General features: G+C 36.9%; 1 protein-coding gene across 2 annotated transcripts in view; it reads right to left on the reverse strand.

Annotated features, from left to right (window-relative positions):
• LOC131152009 (actin-related protein 2/3 complex subunit 4) overlaps positions 1-23,283 on the reverse strand; it is a 43,052-nt gene extending 19,769 nt beyond the window's left edge. The window contains exons 1-5 of one of the 2 annotated variants that reach the window (XM_058103562.1): positions 23,117-23,283; positions 21,968-22,033; positions 20,867-20,919; positions 20,164-20,191; positions 6,208-6,282 (exon numbers count right to left, since the gene is read on the reverse strand). In XM_058103562.1, coding sequence (XP_057959545.1) covers positions 6,208-6,282; positions 20,164-20,191; positions 20,867-20,919; positions 21,968-22,033; positions 23,117-23,119 — 225 coding nt within the window. In that variant the 5' untranslated portion in view covers positions 23,120-23,283. Of the gene's footprint in view, positions 1-6,207; positions 6,283-20,163; positions 20,192-20,866; positions 20,920-21,967; positions 22,034-22,564; positions 23,071-23,116 lie in introns of those variants that run through there. The other variant, XM_058103563.1, reaches the window with a different exon arrangement.
• Positions 23,284-23,781: the final 498 nt, after the last annotated feature.

The raw sequence follows: 23,781 nt of genomic DNA on the forward strand, positions 1-23,781 counted from the left end.
GGCCTATGAAAGTGAAATCTCAAGAAGTAAGACCATTTGAAAGATTTTTGAATGCACTTAATCATGAAAATATTGTCGTCAACCATTCATCAGCCCATTGAATAGCATAAAATAGACTTGGGCATTAACTTGAGAAATATACAGTTCTAGAGTTAGTTTCTCAGTTTTGACCTTCCAATGGTGCTTTATGCATATATTTCACTGCATATATTTCACATTGCTTTGAATATTTGCATGAAAATAATACATTAAATATATTTTCTTAGACACCTTAATCATTTAAATAAACTAACCCTGCATTTGGGAGCATGGATTTTGGACTTTGGATTTGGATTTGTTTGAATTTTTACAAAAGGTAGTATAAAATTGTATTGAATTTTTTTTTTTCAAATCCACACAAATCTAAATTCAAACCGAAAATCCATGCTCCCAAACACTACATAAGTAATGATAAAGAAACTATATCTCAAATTCAAATCCTGTGCAATGGGCTGACAGTTCTTACCTTTGCTCAATGTTTTGCTTGTAACATTTTCAATTCTTAATCATTTTGAGCAAGGCCAATTTCATGTAAAACTAGACTCATAGAGCTTTCCAACAAATGTTAAATCACTTGATTTAGTTGAAAAATAAGAAATTTATGGAATTTTAATTTTGGAGGCAATATGCAATTCAGTTTTCAAAGTTCTCATGAAATTCTGATTATTTTCTTTATTTTCTGCCCACATGAAACCCCATCTCTTATCACATCTCAATCACTAAAGTGCTGTTTAGTATCATTTCTATTCAGATTGTCAATTTTAGTTAATACAGGGACAAAACAAATGGAACATGTTTATTTGTGTGGCTAGTTTTTCATTTTTCTTGTCGATTTTCAGCTGTAGTGACAATAGCTGCGATATTCTGGTTTTCACTAGCATGTCTCTCACCCAACCCCAACAGCTGTCGCCACTTCCTGTCACTGCCTGCCAACCCCAACAGCCGTCACTGCCTGCAAATCTCACTTCCCATTGCTGCCTGCGAACCCTGCTTCCTGTCACTGCCTGCCAACCCCAACAGTTGCTGCCACATCCTCTTGCCACCATCGCTGTTCCAAGACAGCTTCACTAAGAAATGATTACCCTTGCCAATGAAGTGAGCCAAGCTGATTAGAGTGGTATCTACTGATATTCTCCAGCACATTTGGTCCTTTGTGCCTTCTTTATCTCTCAACTTGCTGCCATGAAAGGAGAAGGGAGAGCTGCTGTCTTCATTGAGAGAAATTCATTCGACCTTGCAACTGAAGAGGACAGGGTCGATCTATTTTGGATCACTGAGAAATGTGAAGGTAGAAGAACATAGATCTTTTGGAGAAAGGGAAAGTTGAATGGCTCCACTTCGTGCTCGAGGAGTTCTAAGATTGCTGCAAGAGGGCTGTCTTCCTTCTTCTTGGAGGAAACGTACCAGAGTGAAGGAGAAGACCCTTCTGCTCAACCTTTGGGAGAATAGTTTTGGCAGATTTCTTGCCCTAACTGAGACAAATGAAGGTGGTTGGAGGACCATGGCGGCCCTTTGGCTCAAAAGGGTGGTTCAATTTCCTCACCAAGTTAGAGCTAGGCAGAAGAATCTCCTCGGCCGTCCCCTGCTTGCTCCCGGTCCAGTTTGGAGAGGTCGAAGGCTTCGATTGACCCTCCTCCTCAGTTGGAAACTCATGTCACCTCCTAGCTCATTCACCAACAGCCTCCTGTGCCTGCCATCATTGTGGTGGCTGCCTGAGCCTCTTGATCTCCAAGTTGCAGGCACTGGAGATGATGAGTGGAGGCACGCACTCTTTTGCGAGTGCTGTTCATGGTGGTTCTATGGTCAACCTGCAGTCAGCAGATTTTGAACTAACTGTGCCTTTCCCCCTCAGCCCAAAGTTTTCACTCGCTTCGGAGAATTTGGTACTCTTCTTGGCAAACCCACTTACCCCCAGCCCTCCTTGTTTCTATTTTGGCTTCGTCCCAGCTGGCCCTCCTCCCTGCAGCCTGCTCCCAAGCCCGATGCCTTCTCCCCTTTCCTTTCTTCCGCCGTCCCAACTAGAGGCAAGGCCCCTAAGCCACTTTCTGGAGCCCCTACCCCTTGTCATGTCCATCCTCCCACTATGACTTGTGCCTTGACCAAAGATCAGCAAAGGGAGGAGCCTTCACTGCCTGGGAGTCAGGTGGACAACGTGGCAATCATCCCAATTAAGGAGCCCAGTCCTTCAACTGCTGCAGAATCTGGCCACTCACTAAATGATCTGAACAAACTGGGCATTAGTAGACCCACCTTCAAGTTGAAGGTTTTGAAGTAGGTTCTGGGCAAAATGAATATAGTGAGCAAGGCAATTGGTGTTTCCTTTGAAGGCTTTTGAGGAAAGAGCTTTGTGTCTCTTTGAGGAGATTGAAAAAAAGAGGAGATGAAGAGTTGGTTTATAAGAAAAAACAACAGGGCAAAACCCGTAAGAAAGGCACAAATAGGGAGTTGAAAAGATTAGAATTTTCCATTAACTATAATAAATTAGACAGACTTTCAGACATGGGAGTTGTTAGTAGCAGTGGAATTTGCGAACTTATGTTGAGGAAAATAATCTCTTGGGACTTGACGGGCTAAATGACAAGGCCAAAAGATAGTTATTAGATTTTTTCTCAATGATTGGAGAGAGGATGTCATCTGCTTTCAGGAAACTAAGGTTGAATCTCTAAACTGCTGTCTGGTAAATAGTTTACGGGGTGCAAAATGCTGCAGATGGATTGCGTTACAAGCAGCAGGCACAGCAGGAGGGATTCTCATCATGTGGAACAATTTGGTTGTGGAATTACTATATCATTCCATCAATTCCTTCTTGGTGTCTTGCCTGTTCAAGAACTTGGATGACAACTTCTAATGGATATTCATCGGGGCCTACATTCCTGGTGAAGGTCCTTCCAGGCATCTTATTAGAACAAGCTCATGGAAATCAGAAATAATTGGAAAGCCCTATGGGTTTTTTTTGGGGGGAGGGGGGTGTTGTAGGGTGGGATGGATTTCAACCTGGTTTAGTATCCTTACGAGAGGAGTGGGAGATCCTCAGAATCTTCCAGTATGCAGGAGTTTGGCCTCATTGACCTCACTCTCATCAGAGGCTCTTTCACTCAAGGATCGGCATATTCCTTATCTCCTCTGACTGGGAGGAACTCTTTCAAGAAGTGATACAGTTTGGACTCCCTCAGCCCATTTCAGTCACTTTCCCATCTTCCTTGATACAGGAGGAATTAAAAATATGCTCGTCAATATCACTCTAAGGAAAAAATGAGCTCATAGATAACATAAAGGAGATTGACGACCAGAAGCTTAGAGGAAAGTAAGAAACCTTACCCCTCGTTTGGTTTGCAAAATCAGGCCTAAAATGGAATCAAATTTCAGGAATGTATCGTATTCCTACATTTGATTTGCGGAATCAAGGACCAAAATACGATTCTTGCAAACGGTGGAATCGTGATTCCAGTCCAAATCTTCATTCCATAAAATTAAACTCATTTATAATAAAATATTATAAAAAACAACTACTAATAACAATATTAATAATAACTGCAATAACAATAATATTCATTATTATAACAATAATAATAATAATAATATTATTAATAATAAAAAGATCAAATTAATTATTGTTATTTTAAGGATAATAATTATTTTAAAAATAATAAAAATAATATTTATAATTACAAAATAATAGTACCAACAAGAACAATATTAATAATATAAATAGGAAAAAATAATAATGAGTATTATTTTAAAGATAGTAATCATTATTAAAATAATAAAAATAATAATAACAACAATAAAAAATAAAAATTACAGTAATAATAATCACTATTATAAAAAAAAACAATGATCAAATAGAAACAAATAATAATAATTATTATTATTACTATAAAAATAATAACTAATAATAATTACAATAACAATAATATCTATTACTATAACAATAATAATAACAAGAAAATTAATAATAAAAAAGGAAAAAATTATTATTATTATTATTATTATTATTTTAAGGATAATAATTATTATAACATAATAAAAATTAATAATAACAACTAATAATAATTACAATAACAATAATACTCATTACTATAAAAATAATAATAACATCAAGAACAATATAACAATAAAACTATGAAATAATAATAATGATTATTATTACTTTAAAGATAATAATAATTATAAAATAATAAAAATTACAACAAAAGTAAAAATGATAATAATAATAATAATAATAATAATAATAATAATAATAATCACTATTAGAAAATAAAAAAATAATAATATAAAATTAAATAATTATGCAGCATTTATTAAAAAAAAAAAGGCTTATTTTCATTCCATTATAGAAGCCATTGAAGAATACCAAATGTTGAAAAGAAAACGAAACTAGGATTCTTACAATCATTCCACGTTACTAACCAAATGCAATAATTGCATTCCAGAAGTAATTTCATTCCTGCCCTAATTCCATTCCTCCCTCGATTTCTTTCCTACTTCAATTTCATTCAGCAAAACCAAACAAGGGGTTAGCCTGTAGAAAATGTTTTAGGCTCTAAGGCCATATTGAAATTTGGGGTAAAATAAAAGACCTAACACAAAGATAGGTCTCTTCCTCTATTTATAATATATATTAAGTACATTCTAATGACCATAATACCCTTATTAACTCTCACTTATTAACATAACACTAACACACTAATAATAACCATCGACAACTAATAGCCAAATTTGCCTTGTCTTCGTTCCTTGCTCTATAGATAAAATTCAAGTTGATTAATCAATCATAGAAATCAATTGGTTTCACCATCCCATAAAAGTCACATAAAGTGATTTTAATATTGTAGTCAAGTGGAGGAGCACAAAGGAAGTTACCTAAATGGAACTCTTATTTCTACCCAATTGGGAAAGAAGCAGACAAGAAAGTCATATGTACATCTGCATCCCCCTTGCTTTTACCTCTGTATCCAATTGGGACAAAATTGTGCTCAATTGCCCAATCATATAGGCCATGATTCGCACTCAATTTCTGCATTATAACATGCACATGATCCCTCCAATCCTTGTGATTGGCAACATTGTGTTGCCCAAGCTCAAGCCGGCCTTGGTAACCTTTGTTTTGTTTTTATTTTTATTTTTATTTTTATTTTTATTTATTTATTATTATTTACTTTTGTTCCATTGTGTCATTTTTGTAAGACTTGAGCAATCTGGTACAAGTAAATTAGTCAATTTTGTTCATTAGATCCACATCAAGATTGAACCTGTTTAGGACACTATTTAATAAGTGCAATACCTTTTGACAGTCATTTTCCCACAAACATTGCGCATGCCCTCTTCAAAATGGAGAAAAGTTTAGGGGAAGTTGGCTAGAAAACTCAATGGAAAATGGCAAGGCAAAGATGGTATACATCAAGAACAACCTCACCGTTGGTTGGTTGACGATAGTGATGTATGAAATGTAGGAGATGTTCTCTTATCTCCAATGAAGATTGAGCCTTCATTGTGAAAGGTGCAATGGTTGTCAATGGGAAAATGAAACTTGGACAAAGTCACGTGAAGGCGAAAGGAAGTCACTAATTGCTACAATAGAAACTTCAGTTCTGCAAAAGGAGGCTAGACTAAAGTGTGCACCAACTGAATGATCAGTTGAGGCAGCAGTGTGTGGAGGGACAGCTGGCAGCTGAGCTGTGATATCAATTGGTGCTAAACACCACCAAAAAAAAAAAAAAAAACCTCGTGGGTAAAACCCTAAGAACCAACTACTTGTTTTATCAAATTATTTTCCATTTAAAAATAGAAGCCTAAAAATCTACTTTCCAAATTAGGAGAAACGTATTTTCCTAAAATAATTGAAAATAAAATAGATCAAACTCTCCCAAATTTATTGAATGATGAATATAACTTTGGGACTGGAACCTCTCTCCATAGAGGGCTATTACCTCCTCCACATAACAAGAACACTAAAATAATGATCAATAACATTATTATAGCCCACAACATGAGAGCCACTAACAACAAGCAGCTTAATAAATAAAATTTGATATTCCCCACCACAATAAATGATATGCATGCTATGCAGAAAAGTATGATTGTCATTATTTGTTTGAAACTGAACATGCAATCCATGAGCAACTAGAAACATAAGAATGCACCCAAAAATAAGTTCTACAGTTTCACCTTGAGGCTGATGCGTAGTGAATTGATTGAGGTTTCTATCAAACATTTTTCAGCCTCATTTCGACATATTAAGACCTGTGACAGAAAATGCAAAATTAAATGTAAATTCATGGGCAACTAATTATTCAAATGAAAATGAACAAGCACAAGATATAGCATTTACAACCTCAAGAATACCTCACCATCTGGGCCGCCATGATATCAAAATTTTAAAAGAATCATATGCAATCAAATGAAAATTTTATATAATACATGAAATATTAAATTGAACACTATATATATATATATAGAGAGAGAGAGAGAGAGAGAGAGAATCATGGACCAAATGGCTGGAGCATTCCCACTAGGCAATTGATAGAGGGGCTGCTACAGGGGGCTATACCACGAAGGATGGACCCTATGTGTTATGGGATTTTTTTTTTTTATGACTGAGAGATGAAGAACACAATGGTGAACATTCTTGAGTTGTGTTCCGGCCACCCTGTAGGAAATGGTGATGATACCTAGGTTTGGAAATGGACTGCCTCAACTTGGTCTCGGGTTAAACCTATGAAACTCTAGTGCTAGGGTGTAGTCGAGTCAAGTCAAGTTGACACAATGGAGAGAAGCTTCAAGATCTAGAGGCTTTAGGATAAGTAGAAATAAAACAGAATATAAAATGTAATTTCAGTTATAGCACTAGTAGATTTCGATACCCTAGATCTATTATGCAAGCTTGAGGGGAACTTGAAAAAGGACTAATGCTTAGAGTTAAAGCAAGTGGGTAAAATGGAGAAGTGTTTTGAGCGTGTTGTGTGATTGTAGAATAGCCTTAAAATTAAACGGGAAGCTTTATAAGACGGCCATAAGACAACTATGTTATATGGATCAAAATCTTGGGCAACTAAGAAACACCATATCCAAAAAGTAAAAGTTGTCGAGATGAGAATGCTCAGATGGATGAGTTGTATAACATTAAAAGATAAATTAAGAAATGAACATATTCACGGTAAGTTAAGCAATAACTCCTATATAAAATAAGATAAGGGAGGAACGACTTAGATGGCTGGGGCACCTGCAGAGTAGGCCAAATTGAGCACTAGGGAGCATAGTAGTTAAAAGCACGCCTAGGCACGAGGCGCAGAGAGGTGAGGAGCCTAGCGCCTCATCCCAGGCGAGGCGAAGGTACCTGCAAGAGTCACAGGGAGGCGCGATGAGGCGCAAAGGGGCGCCAAGTGACGTGAGTCGCGCCTTGAAGTTTTTTAACCTTTTAAATAAAGAAATAGCTAGAGCAGAAGGAGCTTTAGCCCTAATTCGACTCGAACCAATAAGAGCAAGCATGAAACCCTTCTTCTTTGACCCTTCGAAGCCCCACGACCCTTCGCAAGTTCGTCTTCCACATTTCAAACCAGCAAGAGCTTCGCAAGTTCGTCTACGAGCGTTCGAACCAGCAAGAGCCCTTGCGAGCTTGTCTTCGAGCCTTTGAACCACCAAGAGCCCTTCGCGAGATTGTCTTCCAGCCTTCGAACCACCAAGAGCCCTTCGCAAGCTTCTCTTTTAGCCTTTGAACTAGCAGAATCTTCTCTTCCAGCCTTCGAACTAGTAGAAGCTTCTCTTCCAACCTTCGAACCAGCTGTGTCAGTTCGTCTTCGACATTTCGATCCAGTAGGAGCCCTCGCGAGCTCCTCTTCGATCATTCGAACCACCAAGGGCCCTTCACAAGCTCGTCTTCCAGCCTTCAAGCCTTCGTAAGTGGTCAGTTCTTTTGAACCAGCAGGAGCCCTCGCGAGCTCGTCTTCGTGCCTTCAAACCACCAAGAGCCCTTTGCGAGCTCGTCTTCCAACCTTCAAACCACCAAAAGCCCTTCGCAAGCTTCTCTTCCAACCTTTGAACCAGGAGAAGCTTCTCTTCTAGCCTTCGAACCAGCAGAAGCTTCTCTTCCAACCTTTGAACCAGCAGTGCAACTTTGTCTTCAACATTTTGACCTAGTAGGAGCCCTTGCGAGCTCGTCTTCGATTGTTCAAACCACCAAGGGCCCTTCGGAAGCTCACCTTCGAGCCTTCGTAAGTGGTCAGTTCTTCTTTTTCTTTTTCTTCTTCTTCTTCTTCTTTTTCACTTCTTCTTCTTCTTCAGTTCTTTTTTAGTTCTTCTTCTGCTTCTTCTTCTTTTTCTGCTCTTCTTCACTTCTGCTGCCTCCTGGCAGCTGCTTCTTATAATATTAACTTGCATTAAGCCTCTAAGTTAATGTTATGTAATGTGTAATTAATTATGTAGTTTAATGCAAGTTTATACTTTATAATTAATACATAACATTTTTTACTACATTTTGCTACTGTTTTGTAATTTGTTTGGAAATGCAGGGTTCAAACTTTACATTTTCTGAAATATATAAATATAAAACATTTTTTACTGAATTTAGCTGTTGTTTTCTTGTACTCTTTTCTTTTGATATTGAAGATGCTTTTGGGCCTTCAGCCTAGCAATTGTATTTCATTTCTAATTTGAAGCTTGAAATCTTGCATGCGCAATTACTTATGTTGAACTATGTTTGTTTCACTTGGTACTTGGTTGTCATAAATTCCACAATTACTATTGAATACTTTGGCATTTTAAATTCAAATATAACTATTGATGTGTTTTTATATCAATTACTCACCAAATAGGCATTATACACAATTTTAATAATCGTGCGCCTCACCTTCGTGAGGTGCGCGCCTTCGCCTCGCGTCTCACGCCTCGGTTCCAAGTACCCTCTACGCCTCGATGCGCCTTGCGCCTTTGACTACTATGCTAGGGAGGAAGAGCAAATTAGTTACTATAAGGGGCAATAGAAGGGGTAGAGGTAGACCTAAAATGACTTGGAATGAGATAGCAAGGATTTAATAGCCCTAAATTTGTTGAAGGAAATTGTCCATAATTGCATAAATTGAAGAAAATTGCCCATGATTGCGTAAATTGGCGAAAAAGAATTTATATAGCCGACCCCACCTAATGGGACTTAAGTCTTGGTTTGTTGTTGTTTTTGTTTACCAACACAAGGTATAACAAGGAAATGTAACATGCTTCAAATCCTAGTAAGTCTACCTGTTTAATATTCTATAAATGTTTTGATACTTTTATACATGCTTTCAAATAGACAATGGTAGAATATTAATGTATGCATGTAAAATATTTATTTCACCATAAACTTATCCTCACCACATCATATCTCAAATTTTTAAGAACTATTATATCTACTGATTCTAAAATACGTATCCATGTATATACCCTTTCTTGTGTAGAAGACAATGCATAGAAAGAAGGAAAATACTACCTATCAACAACCTGATCAAAAGGAGGCAATCCTTGTCATTTGGTTTTGCATGTGCAGAATAAGGGCCAAACATCACCTCCTTACTCATTGTGTTGTGGCAAAAGAGCTATGTAACATGGGTCTTAGTATTGCTTCAATTTTTTTTTTGGTCTTCATGTGTGTAGGGAGGAAGGGGTGTAGCTCATTAGACAAGGCTTTTGTGCAACATAGTAAGTGTGTTTTGTACTATAGGAGCATAAGACGTCCAAAAGCCAACATGTTACTTATGAAATATTAAAAAGAGGAAAAGAGAAAAAAAAAAAAAAAAAAAGGGACTAGCATTAAACCAACACTTTATGACAGTTGAATAATTGCGTAAAATGGAAGACCCAATCATAATGATAGGTCTCTCCTATTTATAATATATGTCAAAGTACATACTGGTCACCGTAATACCCTTACTAGCTCTCACTTATTAACATAACACCAACACACTAATAATGCTAAATGACTAAGATAACCATCAACACTCCCCCTCAAGCTAGAGCATATATATCATATGCTCCTAGCTTGTTACAAATGAATTTAACACAAGCACCCCCCCCCCCAAGGCTTTAGTAAATAAATCAGCAAGTTGCAAAGTAGACTTCACATAAGTGCCAATAATGAGCTTCTACACAAGTTTCTCCCGACAAAGCGGCAATTAACTTCAATGTGCTCGTAGAAGACCGCTTTGGAGGCAATATCAATGGCAGCTTGATTATCGCACATCAACTCCATAGACTAAGAATGTGGAAAAACCCCATTCTTCCAACATGTTCTTCAGCCAAACAAGTTCACATGTAGTGTGAGCCATGACCATACACTCTGACTCAACACTTGGCCTAGCCACCATAGTTTGTTTCTTACTCCTTTAAGAAACCAAATTTCCACCAACAAAGATACAGTACCTAGTTGTGGATCTTGTGTCAGAAGGTGACCTCGATCTTGATATAAGATACCTCTCCCAAGTACACTTTTGAGATATCTCAATATGCGAATTACTGCATCCCAGTGACTTGTTCTCGTAAAATCAAGAAACTGACTCACAAAACTTATCGCGAAAGATATCCAACCGAGTGACCATGAGATAATTCAGCTTTCCAACAAGTCTTCAATATCGCCCTAGGTTGGGCAACAAATCACCCATATCTAGCACTAGCTTACTGTTAGGATCCATAGGTGTATCAACGGGTTTGGATCCTAACAGTCTAGTATAGTCTCATCTAAAAGATCAAGAATATACTTCCTCTATGACAAGACAGTTCTCATACAAGCTCTCCATATTTCTACACCCAATACGTACTTCCCAAATACTTTGTTTGAAACTTAACTTGCAAGAAATGCTTTAGGCTTTCAATACCTTGATTATCATCACCAGTAATCACAATATCATCCACATACACAATAAGAAAAATCCTTCTAGACAGAGTATGACGATAAAATAAAGAATGATCTACTGCACACTATAGAATGCCAAACCCAAATACTACAACACTGAACTGACCAAACAATGCCCTGGGAGATTGTTTTAAACCATATAATGACTTCTTAAGCCAACACACTAAGCTTACTCCCCCTGAGCAACAAACCCAAATGATTGCTCCATATAGACCTCCTCCTAAAGATCACCATGTAAGAAAGCATTCTTCACATCTAAGGAAATGAAGAAACATACTAAGGCAAGTTTGGTGACAAGGGGTAATGTGTATGAATAGTCCAAGTCATACACTTGAGCATATCCCTTAGCAACAAGGCGAGCCTTCAATCGAGCCATGGAACCATCTGGATTGACCTTCATAGTGTACTCCCAATGACAACCAACCACAAACTTATGCGGAGGAAGAGATACCAACTCCCAAGTATCATTATCCTGTAGTGCATGCATCTCTTCTATCATTGCATTCCTCCACCCAAAATGGGACACAATTTCAAAGAGACTTTTGAAGTGCAACAGAAGATAAAGTACTAACAAAATAGTAGTCTAGAGGTGACAAGAAATCATAACAAACAAAATTAGAGATTGCATGTTGGGTACAAGTGTGTTTACCTTTTCAAACAACAATAGGAGGATTAATCACTTGAGGAAAAGGATCATCTAACGAGGGAACTGGAGGCACAAAAGTGGAAGCTGGAGAAGGCTCTCCTCCCTTAAGTCGTCGTGTGTACACTTGCAAATTGAGGCAATCAAAGCAACGAGAAGGACTCAAACAAGGTGAAGATGTAGGAAGATTAGACGAAGAGAATAGGTTAGGATTAGGAAATTAGGCAAAGGTAAAAACTCATCAAGGTCCATATAACTCAAGGAATCATAATAGGACGGTGTAGACTCAAAAAAGTGACATTAGCAGAGATAAAGAATCAATGTAAAGTCAAGAATGAGATAGCTTCTTGTGGAAATAATTCTCATTAATTGTAACATAGGTACAGGTCTGTATAAATAGATGTACAACAGAAGAATAGATGGAAAGAACCAAAGATGCTAACTTCTAAGGAAACTAAATATTCTAGGATATTCACACATTTACAACCGAGATTCTCTTAGAAAAATAGGAAAGTTGACTAAACAGATTTGAAACTTTCCAACACTCCCCCTCAAGCTGGCTTGAAGATATCTTCCATGGCCAGCTTGCCAATGAAGTTTTCAAACTATTTCTTCGGCAGTCCATATGTCAGTATGTCTGCTAGTATGTCTGCTACTTGCTCAATTGTCGAGAGATATATGGCAGACAGATTACTCCCTCATCTATTTTCTCCTTGATAAAATGCTTGTCTACCTCCACATGTTTAGTTCTATCATAAAGAACTGGATTGTGAGCGATAGCTATTGCAACTTTATTGTCACAATACAGTTTCATTGGTAGTGAATTAGTAATCTTTCATTCTTCTAGCAACCTTTTGATCCATAGTGCTTCACAAATTCCATGACCAACAACTTTAAATTCTGCCTCTGCCCTACTCCTTGCCACGACATTTTGTTTCTTACTACACCATGTTACTAGGTTTCCTCCAACAAAGGTGTAATAGCCAAAAGTTGATCTTCCATTAGTGATACTTCCAGCCCAATCTGCATCAGTGTATACTTCAACCTGTAAATTCCCATGTCCTCCAAATAATAAACCTTTACCTAGAGTCCCTTTTAGGTACCTTAAATCTTGTACACAACATCAAAATGCTCGGGTCCTGGTGAGTGCATAAATTGACTTACCACGCTTGTTGCAAAGGCTATGTCAGGATGTGTATGAGAGAGATAAAGGAGTTTCTCTACCAATCTTTGGTATTGCTCTCTGTTAATCACTTCTTCAGCCTTAGCTGGTTGGAGTTTTATGTTCGGCTCTATAGGTGTTTCTGCTGCTTAGCCTGCTTTGCACCCTAGCAAACCTATTTCTCCAAGTAAATCAAGCAGATACTTGCGTTGGGAAACAAAAATTCCTTTCTTTGGCCTTGCAAATTCCATACCAAGAAAATACTTCAAGTTGCCTAAGTCTTTGATCTCAAATTCCTAAGCAAGGATCTTCTTTAACCTCTCTAGCTTATTGCTATCATCACCTGTCAGAATTATATCATCTACATAGACAATAAGGATAGTCATTTTACCTTCACTCGTTTGTCTATAGAACATAGTATGATCGGCTTGAACTTGGCTATAGCCATGACTCTTTACTACCTTCCCAAAGCGTTCAAACCAAGCTTTAGGAGATTGTTTGAGTCCATACAATGATTTCCTCAATCTGAACACCTTGCCTTTGCCATCTTTCCCTTCAAATCCTGGCGGTAGATCCATAAAGACTTCCTCCTCTAATTCTCCATTTAAGAAGGCATTCTTCACGTTAGAGTGAGCTTCTAGAGACAGCAACACACAGATTGAGTTCATCTTGGCTACAGGAGCAAATGTTTCCTGGTAGTCAATTCCATATGTTTGAGTGAACCCCTTCGTCACAAGTCTTGCTTTGTACCTTTCTATACTCCCATCAGCCTTAAATTTTATTGTAAATACCCATTTACAGCCAACAATCTTCTTCCCCTCCAATAGGTCACCAATTTCCCAAGTGTCGTTAGCAATTAGTGCATTCATCTCTCTTGAACAGCCAATCTCCATTCTGGGTGATCTAGTGCTTCCTGAATGGTTCTTGGAATAAACAGATGAGAAACATTTGAGGTCAAGGCCTTATGAGAATCGGAGAGTCTATGATAGGATAGATGGTTGGAAATAGGATGTGTGATACAAGTTCTAACTCCTTTCCAAAGGGCAATGGGCAGGTCAAGATCAAAAGAATTATCAAAACAAGGATCTAGAGAAGAAAAAGTACCTGGAGTATGTGAAGGAGGACCAACTTGTGTAGGTGATGATGATTGGCCTTGCTCTGGATTTGAAGAAAGAACTCTATTATTCTGATGATTTCTTCTTCTAGTATAAACACGAAGCTTAGATGAGGGAATATTTGATAGTAATTCTCCCCCTGTTTGTTAATCAGGTATGCCTTGTATAGGTAGACTAGGATTTCCATTATTTTCGCCAATTAAAGTATTGGTTTCCTGACCCTTTAAAAAGTGGATGTCAATGTCAAGGAAAATATTTGTAAGAGGCTTAGAGGTTTGCTAGAACTCATTTTCAGTTTCCTTTTTCTCCCCCTTGAAGATAGTTATGGCCAAAAAAGGGCTGGTTTTCAATAACAACAACATCCATACTGATATGAACTTTTTTGGTCTGAGGGTTAAAACATTTGTACCCTTTTTTATTAGGAGCATATCCAAGGAAAACACATTTTTCTGCACTAGGATCAAGCTTGAATCAAAGATTGGTAGGTATATGAACAAAAATAGTGCATCCAAACACTTTTAGTGGCATGTCTGATGTTATCCGACATGTAAGAAACAATTTTTTTAGGCAATCTAAGGGAGTGATGTATTTTAGCACTTGAGTAGGCATCCTATTAATGAGATAACATGCAGTTAAAATAGCATCACCCCATAGATATTTAGGAACTTGCATTGAAAACATTAGGACCCGTGCAACCTCTTACAAATGGCGAATTTTTCTCTCAGCAATGGCATTTTGTTGTGAGGTGTCACGACAAGTAAATTGATGTTGAATACCCTTTGTTGAAAGAAACATTCCTAAATATTTGTTAAAATATTCGGTATCATTATCAATTCTAAGGATACTGATTTTCATTTGGAACAGGGTTTCAACCATATCATAAAAATCCCAAAAAAAAAATTTCAACCTCAGATTTGTCACTCAATAAGTACACCCAACACAAAAGTGTATGATCATCAATAAACGTAACAAACCATTTCTTACCAGAAGTAGTAGTGATTTTTGAGGGACCCCAAACATCACTATGAATTAATAAAAAGGTTTGGAAGAATGATAAGCTTTTGATTGATAGGTGCTTCGATGACTATTGGATATGTGGCAAACATCACAATAAAGAGAATTGCAATCTAGTTTTCTAAATAAGCTAGGAAACAAATGTCTTAAATAGATAAAACTAGGATGTCCTCGTCTAAGATGCCAAAGCATTATTTGTTCACGTATAGAAACAGAACTAGTACTACTACTCAAACCCTGAGCTTGTTTATTGTTGAATAAAGTCTCATCGAAGTAGTAGAATCCATCAATCATCCTCCCCGAGAATTGGTCTTGAAATGCACAATGGGAATCGAAGAAAATGACACAACAATTAGAATCCTGTGAGAGTTTACTAATAGACAGCAGGTTACAAGCAAGTTTAGGAACATGAAGGACAGATTTGAGTTCTATTTTTTTAGAGATTTGGACAGGACCTGTTCCAGCAATGGGTGAAAAACTTCCATCTACAATTTTAATCTTTTTATTACCAGAACAAGGAGAATAAGATTGAAACAATTGCGAGGTACTAGTCATGTGATCAGATGCACCAGAATCAATAATCCATGGTGCAAGATTTAAGCAACAATGGTAGAGACTAGAGTTATCACCTGTTTGGGCCAATGAACCAGTAGGAAGATCAGAGGCAGAAGTAGATTTCAGCAGTTGAAGAAGATGATCCACCTGCTCAGCACTTAGGAAATTAGCTTCATTGGCTTTAGGGACTGCATGATTGCTGCCAGAGGGTCTAGATTTGTTGCTCTTCCAGTTTGTTGGCTTTCCATGGAGTTTCCAGCAATTTTCTGGAGTGTGGCGTGGCTTATTGCAATAGTCACACCATACTCGAGGCTTATCTTCCAACTTCCTTTGATTAGAGTAAGACCACTGTGTAGAAATATTGGCAGTAGCCAAATCTGTGTTACCAGAAGCATGAGTAGCAAGATTATTGGCAGCAAGTAGAGCAGAATTTTCCACAGTCTCATCCTCCTTTTTCTTCATCATTACACTCCTTCAACAATCTTCTCATCGTACTTCAGAAAATACTTCCCCGAGTGGGGGTAGAGGCTATCTCCCTAGGATTCTTCCCCTTACTTCATCAAACTCATCATTAAGTCCAGCCAAGAATTTAAAAATTCTTGCTTTCTCCACCATCTTCTTATTGTGATTGCAATCAGCAAGATTTTTACATTCATAATCATTGAATAAATCCAGATCTTGCCATAGGCCCTTAAGAACATTGAAATACCATGTTACACTGCCGTCTCCTTGCTAAGTATTGCTGATCTTCTACTGCAGTTCCTAAATCTGAGAGTAATTCCCAAGGTCCGAGTACATCTGACTCACATTGTCACAGAAATCCTTTGCAGTAGAATAGCACATGTAATTAGTACTAATCTCTTCATCCATAGCATTCACGAGCCATGCCATCACCATGGAATTTTCAGCATCCCATATAACATAAAATGGGTCTGTTTTCTCAGGCTCCTTAGCTTCACCAATCAAGTACGCTATCTTCCCTCTTCCACGAATATACATCCTGAAAGATTGTGACCACTGCAGGAAGTTGGCCTCATTCAATCATATATTGGTAATTTGGACAGAGTAAGGTTCAGAATGGGTAGGTCTGGTTTCAAGTTTTGTTTCGGGTTTAGCTTTGTTTGAAGTTTCAGCCATGGCTACAGCAATAGAAGAGATTAGGGTAGAGTTGAACAAGGAAGAAAACCCTATAGAGATTAGGGTCAGATTGGAGCAGCCAAGGGAAACTAGGGTTTACACAAGGCCAAAAGCCAGACCTAGCTCTGATACCATCTAGAATGAGATAGCTTCTTGTGGAAATAATTCTCATTAATTGTAAGTTTGTAACATAGCTACAAGTCTGTATAAATTAGATGTACAGTAGAAGAATAAAAGGAAAGAACCAAGAAGGAAAGAACCAAAGATGCTAACTTCTAAGGAAACTAAATATTCTAGGATATTCACACATTTACAGCCAAGATTCTCTTAGAAAAATAGGAAAGTTGACTAAAGAGATTTAAAACTTTCCAACATAAAGTGAGGCTATAACATTGATATCCTTTTTGAATATAGGAATAACCCAGAAAAATACATTTGATAGTACAAGGATCCAATTTATCCCTTCCTAGATTTAACTGATGAACGAAGGACACACAATCGAAAAAATGAGGAGGATGAGAGAACAAAGGAGCCTTAAGGAAGATAATTGACTATGGGATTGTACCACCAAGGACAGAAGATGTCATTTTATTAATAAGAGAGCAAATGGTGAGCACAACATCACACCCAAAAACATTGGGGACACTCATTTGATATAATGGGGTTCAATTGACTTCAAGAGTATGCCTGTTTTTCCGCTCCGCAAGACCATTTTGTAGTGGAGTGTGGGCACAAGATCATTGATGGATCATGCCAAGGTTAGTCATATAGGTAGTTAATTGAGTACTTAAGTACTCTCTTAGCATCGTCACTACGAAGTATCTGAACTGGCATATCAAACTGAGTCATTTAAGAACAAAAGGCATAAAAGACATAAAACAACTCAAAACGGTCTTTCACTAAATACAACCAAGTCATTCTTAACTAGTCATCGACAAATGTAACGAAGTATCAAAACCCCAACATTGATGTGACATGACTAGGACCCCAAACATCATAATGGACTAACATAAAAGGGCTAACAACTCTTTTATTGACTCGGGAAGCAAAGGTAACACAATGATGCTTTCCTAATTGACAAAAGTCACAATCAAGGTTAGAGACGGAACTCAAAGTAGGAAGTAGCTACTTTAACTTGTCTAATAAGGGATTCAAGGCCACCGGTTTGATGTGGTGTGGCAGCTGCACTACAAGCAATGGCATAAGAGAGTGACTCAAAGTAGTAAAGTCCACCAGCCTCATATCTTGTGTCAATCGTCTTCCTCATCTTCAGATCTTGAATAAGAATAGAATCAGAAAGAAATTTACAAAGCAATTTAGTGACTTTGGAATTTTACTAACAAACACGAGATCAAAGAGAATTTAGGAATGTACAAAACAAAAGAAATAAAGATGGAGGGAGTAGGATTCACTGTTCCTATTCCCCTAGCAACAACGGATACAACAGCAAGGGTAACTTGAGGTAGATTTTTAGAATACTTGAGAATAGAAAGGAAGTTGGCGACACTTGTCAGATGGTCAGTGGCAGCAGAGTCGATAACCCAAGAACTAGTGGGAGAGATACCAAATGACATAAGGATGGAATGATTACTTTTCTAACCAAAAGATGCAACGTGATGAGATGCTTGTGGGATGCCTGATACTGCAAGAACCTTGAATGCTCCTCCTCTAGGATAGTTATACTACATTGTTCACTCGAACAAGTAATTGACGAGGAAGACACACTTTTGGGATTTAGGAACTCCATCCCATTACACAAACCACATTGATAAAGCAGCAGACCAAAAATACACAGCGAACAACATGTTTTTTGAGTTCACCAACTCCATCCCAACACACACAACCTTCGACAACCAATGCAAACCACAAGCACACAAAGTACGAATCAAAAACACAGCAAATACCACTGTTTCAGGTCCAATAAACTCAATAAACATTAACAAACAGCTTCCAGAAGCATCAAACAACCATTCCTCGGATGCCACACATGAGCAACCGAAAAAGGTCAGATCTTTGGACAAAAAGACATCATAAAAAACTTCAATAATATGTTTATAGAGGGATTCGTGCACTGCTGGATAAATTCAGTCCAGAAACATGCCAGAACTTGGCTTCATGCACCAGTGCATGGGGTCGGCTCTGGCAGCCTTTGACCAGCACGTGAGGGCACTGGCAGTGTCTGTGGGTGACTATGGTGTTTTTTTTGCAAAACCTGTTGTGGATTTTGTGTTCCTGAACTGGCAGTGTCGCCCAGGAAATTTCTGGAGACTGCAATGGCTTCCAGCAGCTGCTGCCTGCTTTTTTTTAACAGCTATAATGTTGCTGGAAATTCTTCTATAATGGTAGACATGAAGCGTATTTAGGGCTTTAGGCTTTGGTTTTGACGGTGTTTGTGACAATTAAGGTTTAGGTCTAAGAATCATGCTTTGATACCATGTTGAATAATTGGGTAAAATGGAAGCCCTAATCACAATGATAGGTTTCTCCCTTTGTTCATAGTAAATGTCAAAGTACATTACAATGACCATAATACCCTTACTAACTCTCACTTCTTAACATAACACCAACACACTAATAATGCTAATGACTAAGATAACCATCTATAAATTTTTTTTTTTTTTAATGACTCAAAACTCCTACCTAGATAGGCCCTTTAGAGCCATCCAAGCAGCACCAAACCGGGGGATCAAGTCATTGCCGCCCACCCATTGACGTTCCCTGGTAATATACCAGGCAAACCACAAGTGGGAATCGAACCTAGGACCTTGGGATCTCCCAGGCCCAGGTTCGCCCTCACCTTGAGCTAACCCAAGTGGGCAACAAACCGCATGCGATTGACAAGAAAATTTTTAGTTATACTTACCTTTTTCTTCAACAAATACGCAGCCATTCTGCTTTTAGCTTAATGTATTGATTTGAAGAACACTATTCAAAATCCATAATCCACACAATAAGAAATAAAAGAAATGCAACTGCCAAACTGCAATACTTGAAAAGAATAACAGAAGTAATAATAATTTGAGTCTAGACAGCAATCCATATGTTTTTTTTAAAAATAGAATTTCCCACTTTTGGCTGTACAGAGCACATGAATAAATAACAAGGAAGGTAAAAGAACAAAGAATGCCAACATGATGCATCAACTAGAGATCTAGTAAAGAACCAACAAAATAAGAATCTTTCTAACATCATCCAGAGACAAACATCAGTGGGATAGCAGTCAATAGAAGATGAAGTCACAGGAAAGAAGAAAGGTGTAGGCACACCTCAGAAATTACATTATGGCCTATCATTTGGCTCCAAACCCTTGAACTAATGTTACACCCACACTCAGCAGAAAGAAACGACCAGAGCATCAAAGAGAGAACAGAAAACTAACGTATTTCATCTCTTGCACATATATTTAAATAGAAGACCGTGAATTATAAAATTACCCCTTAAAGCCTAATCACTTATTCATAGCAAAAAGCAACTTCTTGCAAGTAATCATGTAAATGGAAAACTATAAATATCTTTATGGATATATATATATATATATATATATATATATATATATATATATATATATAAAGGAAGGGGAAAATAAATTATCTGCAGTTGTATTCAACAAGACTCTTACAGGATTCAGCAGAAGTTCTGAGCTGGTCCTGCAGGAACAAAAAAAAAAAAAAAATTTATAACTTGCAATATCTGTATTATTTTATTAAGGAAGGACATGTTTTAAAACATCCAAACACACAATGTATATCATGTTTGAAATAGGTTTTATTTTGGAGCCAGGATATGAATTTACAGATTCAATTATTGAAAAGAAAAATAGGTTGTGCCACTGCAGCCTCTAAGACGATGTCATTTTAGTTAAATGAAACCTTCAATGGAAACAAGAAAACATGCAAATAATCTATCTTAGGAAGCTTAGTTTTGTAGCAGTTCAGTTTAAAGGAAAATAGAATTCATCAAATTTATCTAAAATCATAAAATTTTGGTTAACAAGAAACTTTAGATAAATAACATTTAAACATGCAAATAGTTTGCTTTGGTCGCGTTAGTTTTCTATCAATTAGATTCAGAGGAATATAGAACCTTAAAGTACAAGAAACCTTTTTGTCACTTTTAAATCTTTTCTTTCATTGTCAGCTCTTGACAACTTTTGTTAGAGAAGTGACTAGTGATTTAAAGAGTTCAAAAAATTGCTCACTACCCACAAGCTTAGGTTTTTTGGGTCAGTGGTAATTTATCTCATCTTTCAAGACTTAGGAAGAAACTATCAAATTAGCTCGTGAAAGTAAGTATACTTGAAGATCCATCAGCCATAAACATACTTTAGTTCAACCTCTGGCTTGTTATGCCTTTCAACTTCTTGACAAGGGAAATTCTGCAACCACCATATGAAACAATGATTATTTAAAGTTCTGGGATCAGTTTGGTATTATATTAATATGTAAAGTAAACTAGTTGAAAAGTTTGAGGCTCAAACAATAATTCAAATGCATATTCTCATGGCTTTTTTATCAGTTCCCGTTACACCATGAAACCTGCGATTTGATCAAATTAACAGCTGGCCATAGTTGATTCCATCAAGTGACCTAAGGTGTAAATTAATGTCCCAAAACCCAATTCCATTTGAGAAATCTCTTTAAGCTAAAGAGCAATGTCTTTGTAGAAGAAAAGTTGTAAGTTATTCTTACCATTACAATAGTATATCACACAAATCTTGGGAGAAATAGCCTTTTGGTTTTCAAACTCACAACAAATTGTTGATTTTTGTTAAGGATAGCTAAAAAATGAAGGCCTTAAACCTCAATCAGAATTTTAGATTTCTATATGAAATTTGGTAAAGGAAATGGGGTAGAATTATAGGACTGAGGTGAATAAGAAAATGAACACCCAAGAACTACCTAGGATCCATAACTTTCTATCCCCTTAAATGAAGAGTAAGCCACTAAAAGGAATCTAATAAAAAAAGGCTAAAAAAAACAAATAAAACAAGCTACAATGTGAGCCCTCGGCCAAACAAACTTCCAAGGACTAAGGGATCCTAATGAACCTGAGTCAATGAGGAAAGTCCACCACTAAATGTCAGACAAGCTCAGAAGAAAAGATAAAGAAACAAAAAGAAATAGAAAAAAAGGGGTGTGGTTTGGAAACAATGGCAAAACATGTTCAAGGCTTCAAGCCAAAGAAGGGCTAGGGAGGACTATTATTCATTGAAACTGTGAAAAAGTTGTTTAATTTACTCTCTTTGATGCTACAACTGATTTTGCATTTGAAATGCAGATTTTCAAGAACTACTAACACGGATTCAATTAGACATATCAATTTATTAAGTTCCCAAGTGCCCATCATCTGGAATTCATGTTTTATAGTCCATAATCAATGTCAACATCTTATTTTAACCAATAACAGCAGAGTATGATATGTACCTGCAGACACATGGCCGCCTCAAGAGTGTTGCGTATGCAAGTCAGATACAACCGCTGTGTATTTGCCTATAAAAATTAAAAAGCAAAGTTATCTTCCAGCATGTGGAAAGCTCACAAAAGGGAGAAAGGAATGAGGTTTAAGTAACCCTTTTTGAGCATACATAGTATTAAAGTTTGATATACATTGTTGACCTACAACTTAACAGCTTAAGTTTTTACGTAAAGTGGTAATCTAACATGGTATCAGACCTAGTTACCAGGAGGTCCTGGGTTCTAGTCTCGTCGTTTGCATTTATTTTGTGGTATTTATAAATTTATTGTGTGTTTACCTCTCCACGTGCTGTCTGGCTGCACGTGCAGAGGAGTGTTAAAGCTTGATATACATTGTTGACCCACAATCTAACAGTTTAAACTTTTAAGTAAAGTGGTATTCTAACACATAGGAGGAAACTTAAGTGAAATATAATTGTGTGATTCAGCAGTCAAACCTAAAGTATAACAAAATGAAAACAAGACTTCTGCACCTGAAATTCAAATATTTGAGTAGCTGGCTAAGAAAAAAAAATAGATAGAAATCAATATCTAACCCTGACTTACTTAAATTAAACTGAGAATTGCATGAATAGAGATCAGCCATTCCCTATGCATTTGTGCAAGGGTTCAAACTTCAAAGCTCGCTACCCTCCCCTCCCCCCAAGTCAATTAACAAAAGAAAGTAGGGATAAACATAAAACGCAGCATTTCAATTCCTTTCTCCTACATTTTGCCACAACAAAGCATCAATGGGAGAATCATTAACGGGCAATAAATTGGTCTATTAACTGCTACTGAATCGAGTAGAATACAAAAGACCGCGGACTCAAGCCCCAGAGCCCAGAACAATTTCAAAACCTAAAAGCAACCATCCCATAATGCCCCGTTTGAATGCCGTGAAAAATAATTGAGAATAAGGAATTAAAAAATTCAAGCTCTAGATCTTATGAGATCTTTCATCGTTTGAGACAACATAAACTTCCCTCTCGATTCAAGCATGGGGAAACTTTTTTTTTTTTTTTTTTTCTTTCCTTTCCCTTCCCTATATTTTCTGAGGATCAAAAAATGAAAAATAGCAAAACAGATTTTTATCTCAGTCTAGTTTATGGGTCTTACCATCGACGGAATTGCAGTTAACGATCCGTGGACCTGATTCTGGGAGCTGATGCGGCAGTGCCTGCGACCAGGAGGTATTTTCTTCTCTATGGGTGGTTGCTAATTTGCGCTTGGATGGAAATTTACTGCAGATGTTCCGATTTGCGCAGCAAGGATTTAAAAATGTTGACTTTATTATTGTTTTTTAAAAACTTATATATTTTTTCTTTTAATTGTATATAAATTCATATGATTATTTAGTTTTGATTTTAACTGTTTATAAAATAAATAATTTAATTTAAAAACATAATTTAATCGGGGTAAGGTTGCGTCTCTGCATAAAAGTAGAGGTAAGATTGCGTACACTGATCCTCCCCTTATTCTAACAAAGGGAGCCTTGTGGCCCGAAGACACCCTTTATATTTAAATTCATATAATTATTTAGTTTTGATTTTAACTTAAAAGTGCACAAAATGAATAATTTAATCTACAAAATTATTTCTGAATATTAAAATTTTTGACAATAAATTATCAAAACAACTAAAAATCATAAAATTTGATTTTCAATTTTTGACAAATAGATAAAAACTAGCAACATAAACAAAAAACTAATGATGTAAATAAACACGTTTTTATAATCTGTTTACTCACTATGGAAAAATATAAATACAAAACAAAAGGTGACA

Source organism: Malania oleifera, chromosome 3 (assembly GCF_029873635.1).
Source record: "Malania oleifera isolate guangnan ecotype guangnan chromosome 3, ASM2987363v1, whole genome shotgun sequence".
NCBI lineage: Eukaryota > Viridiplantae > Streptophyta > Magnoliopsida > Santalales > Ximeniaceae > Malania > Malania oleifera.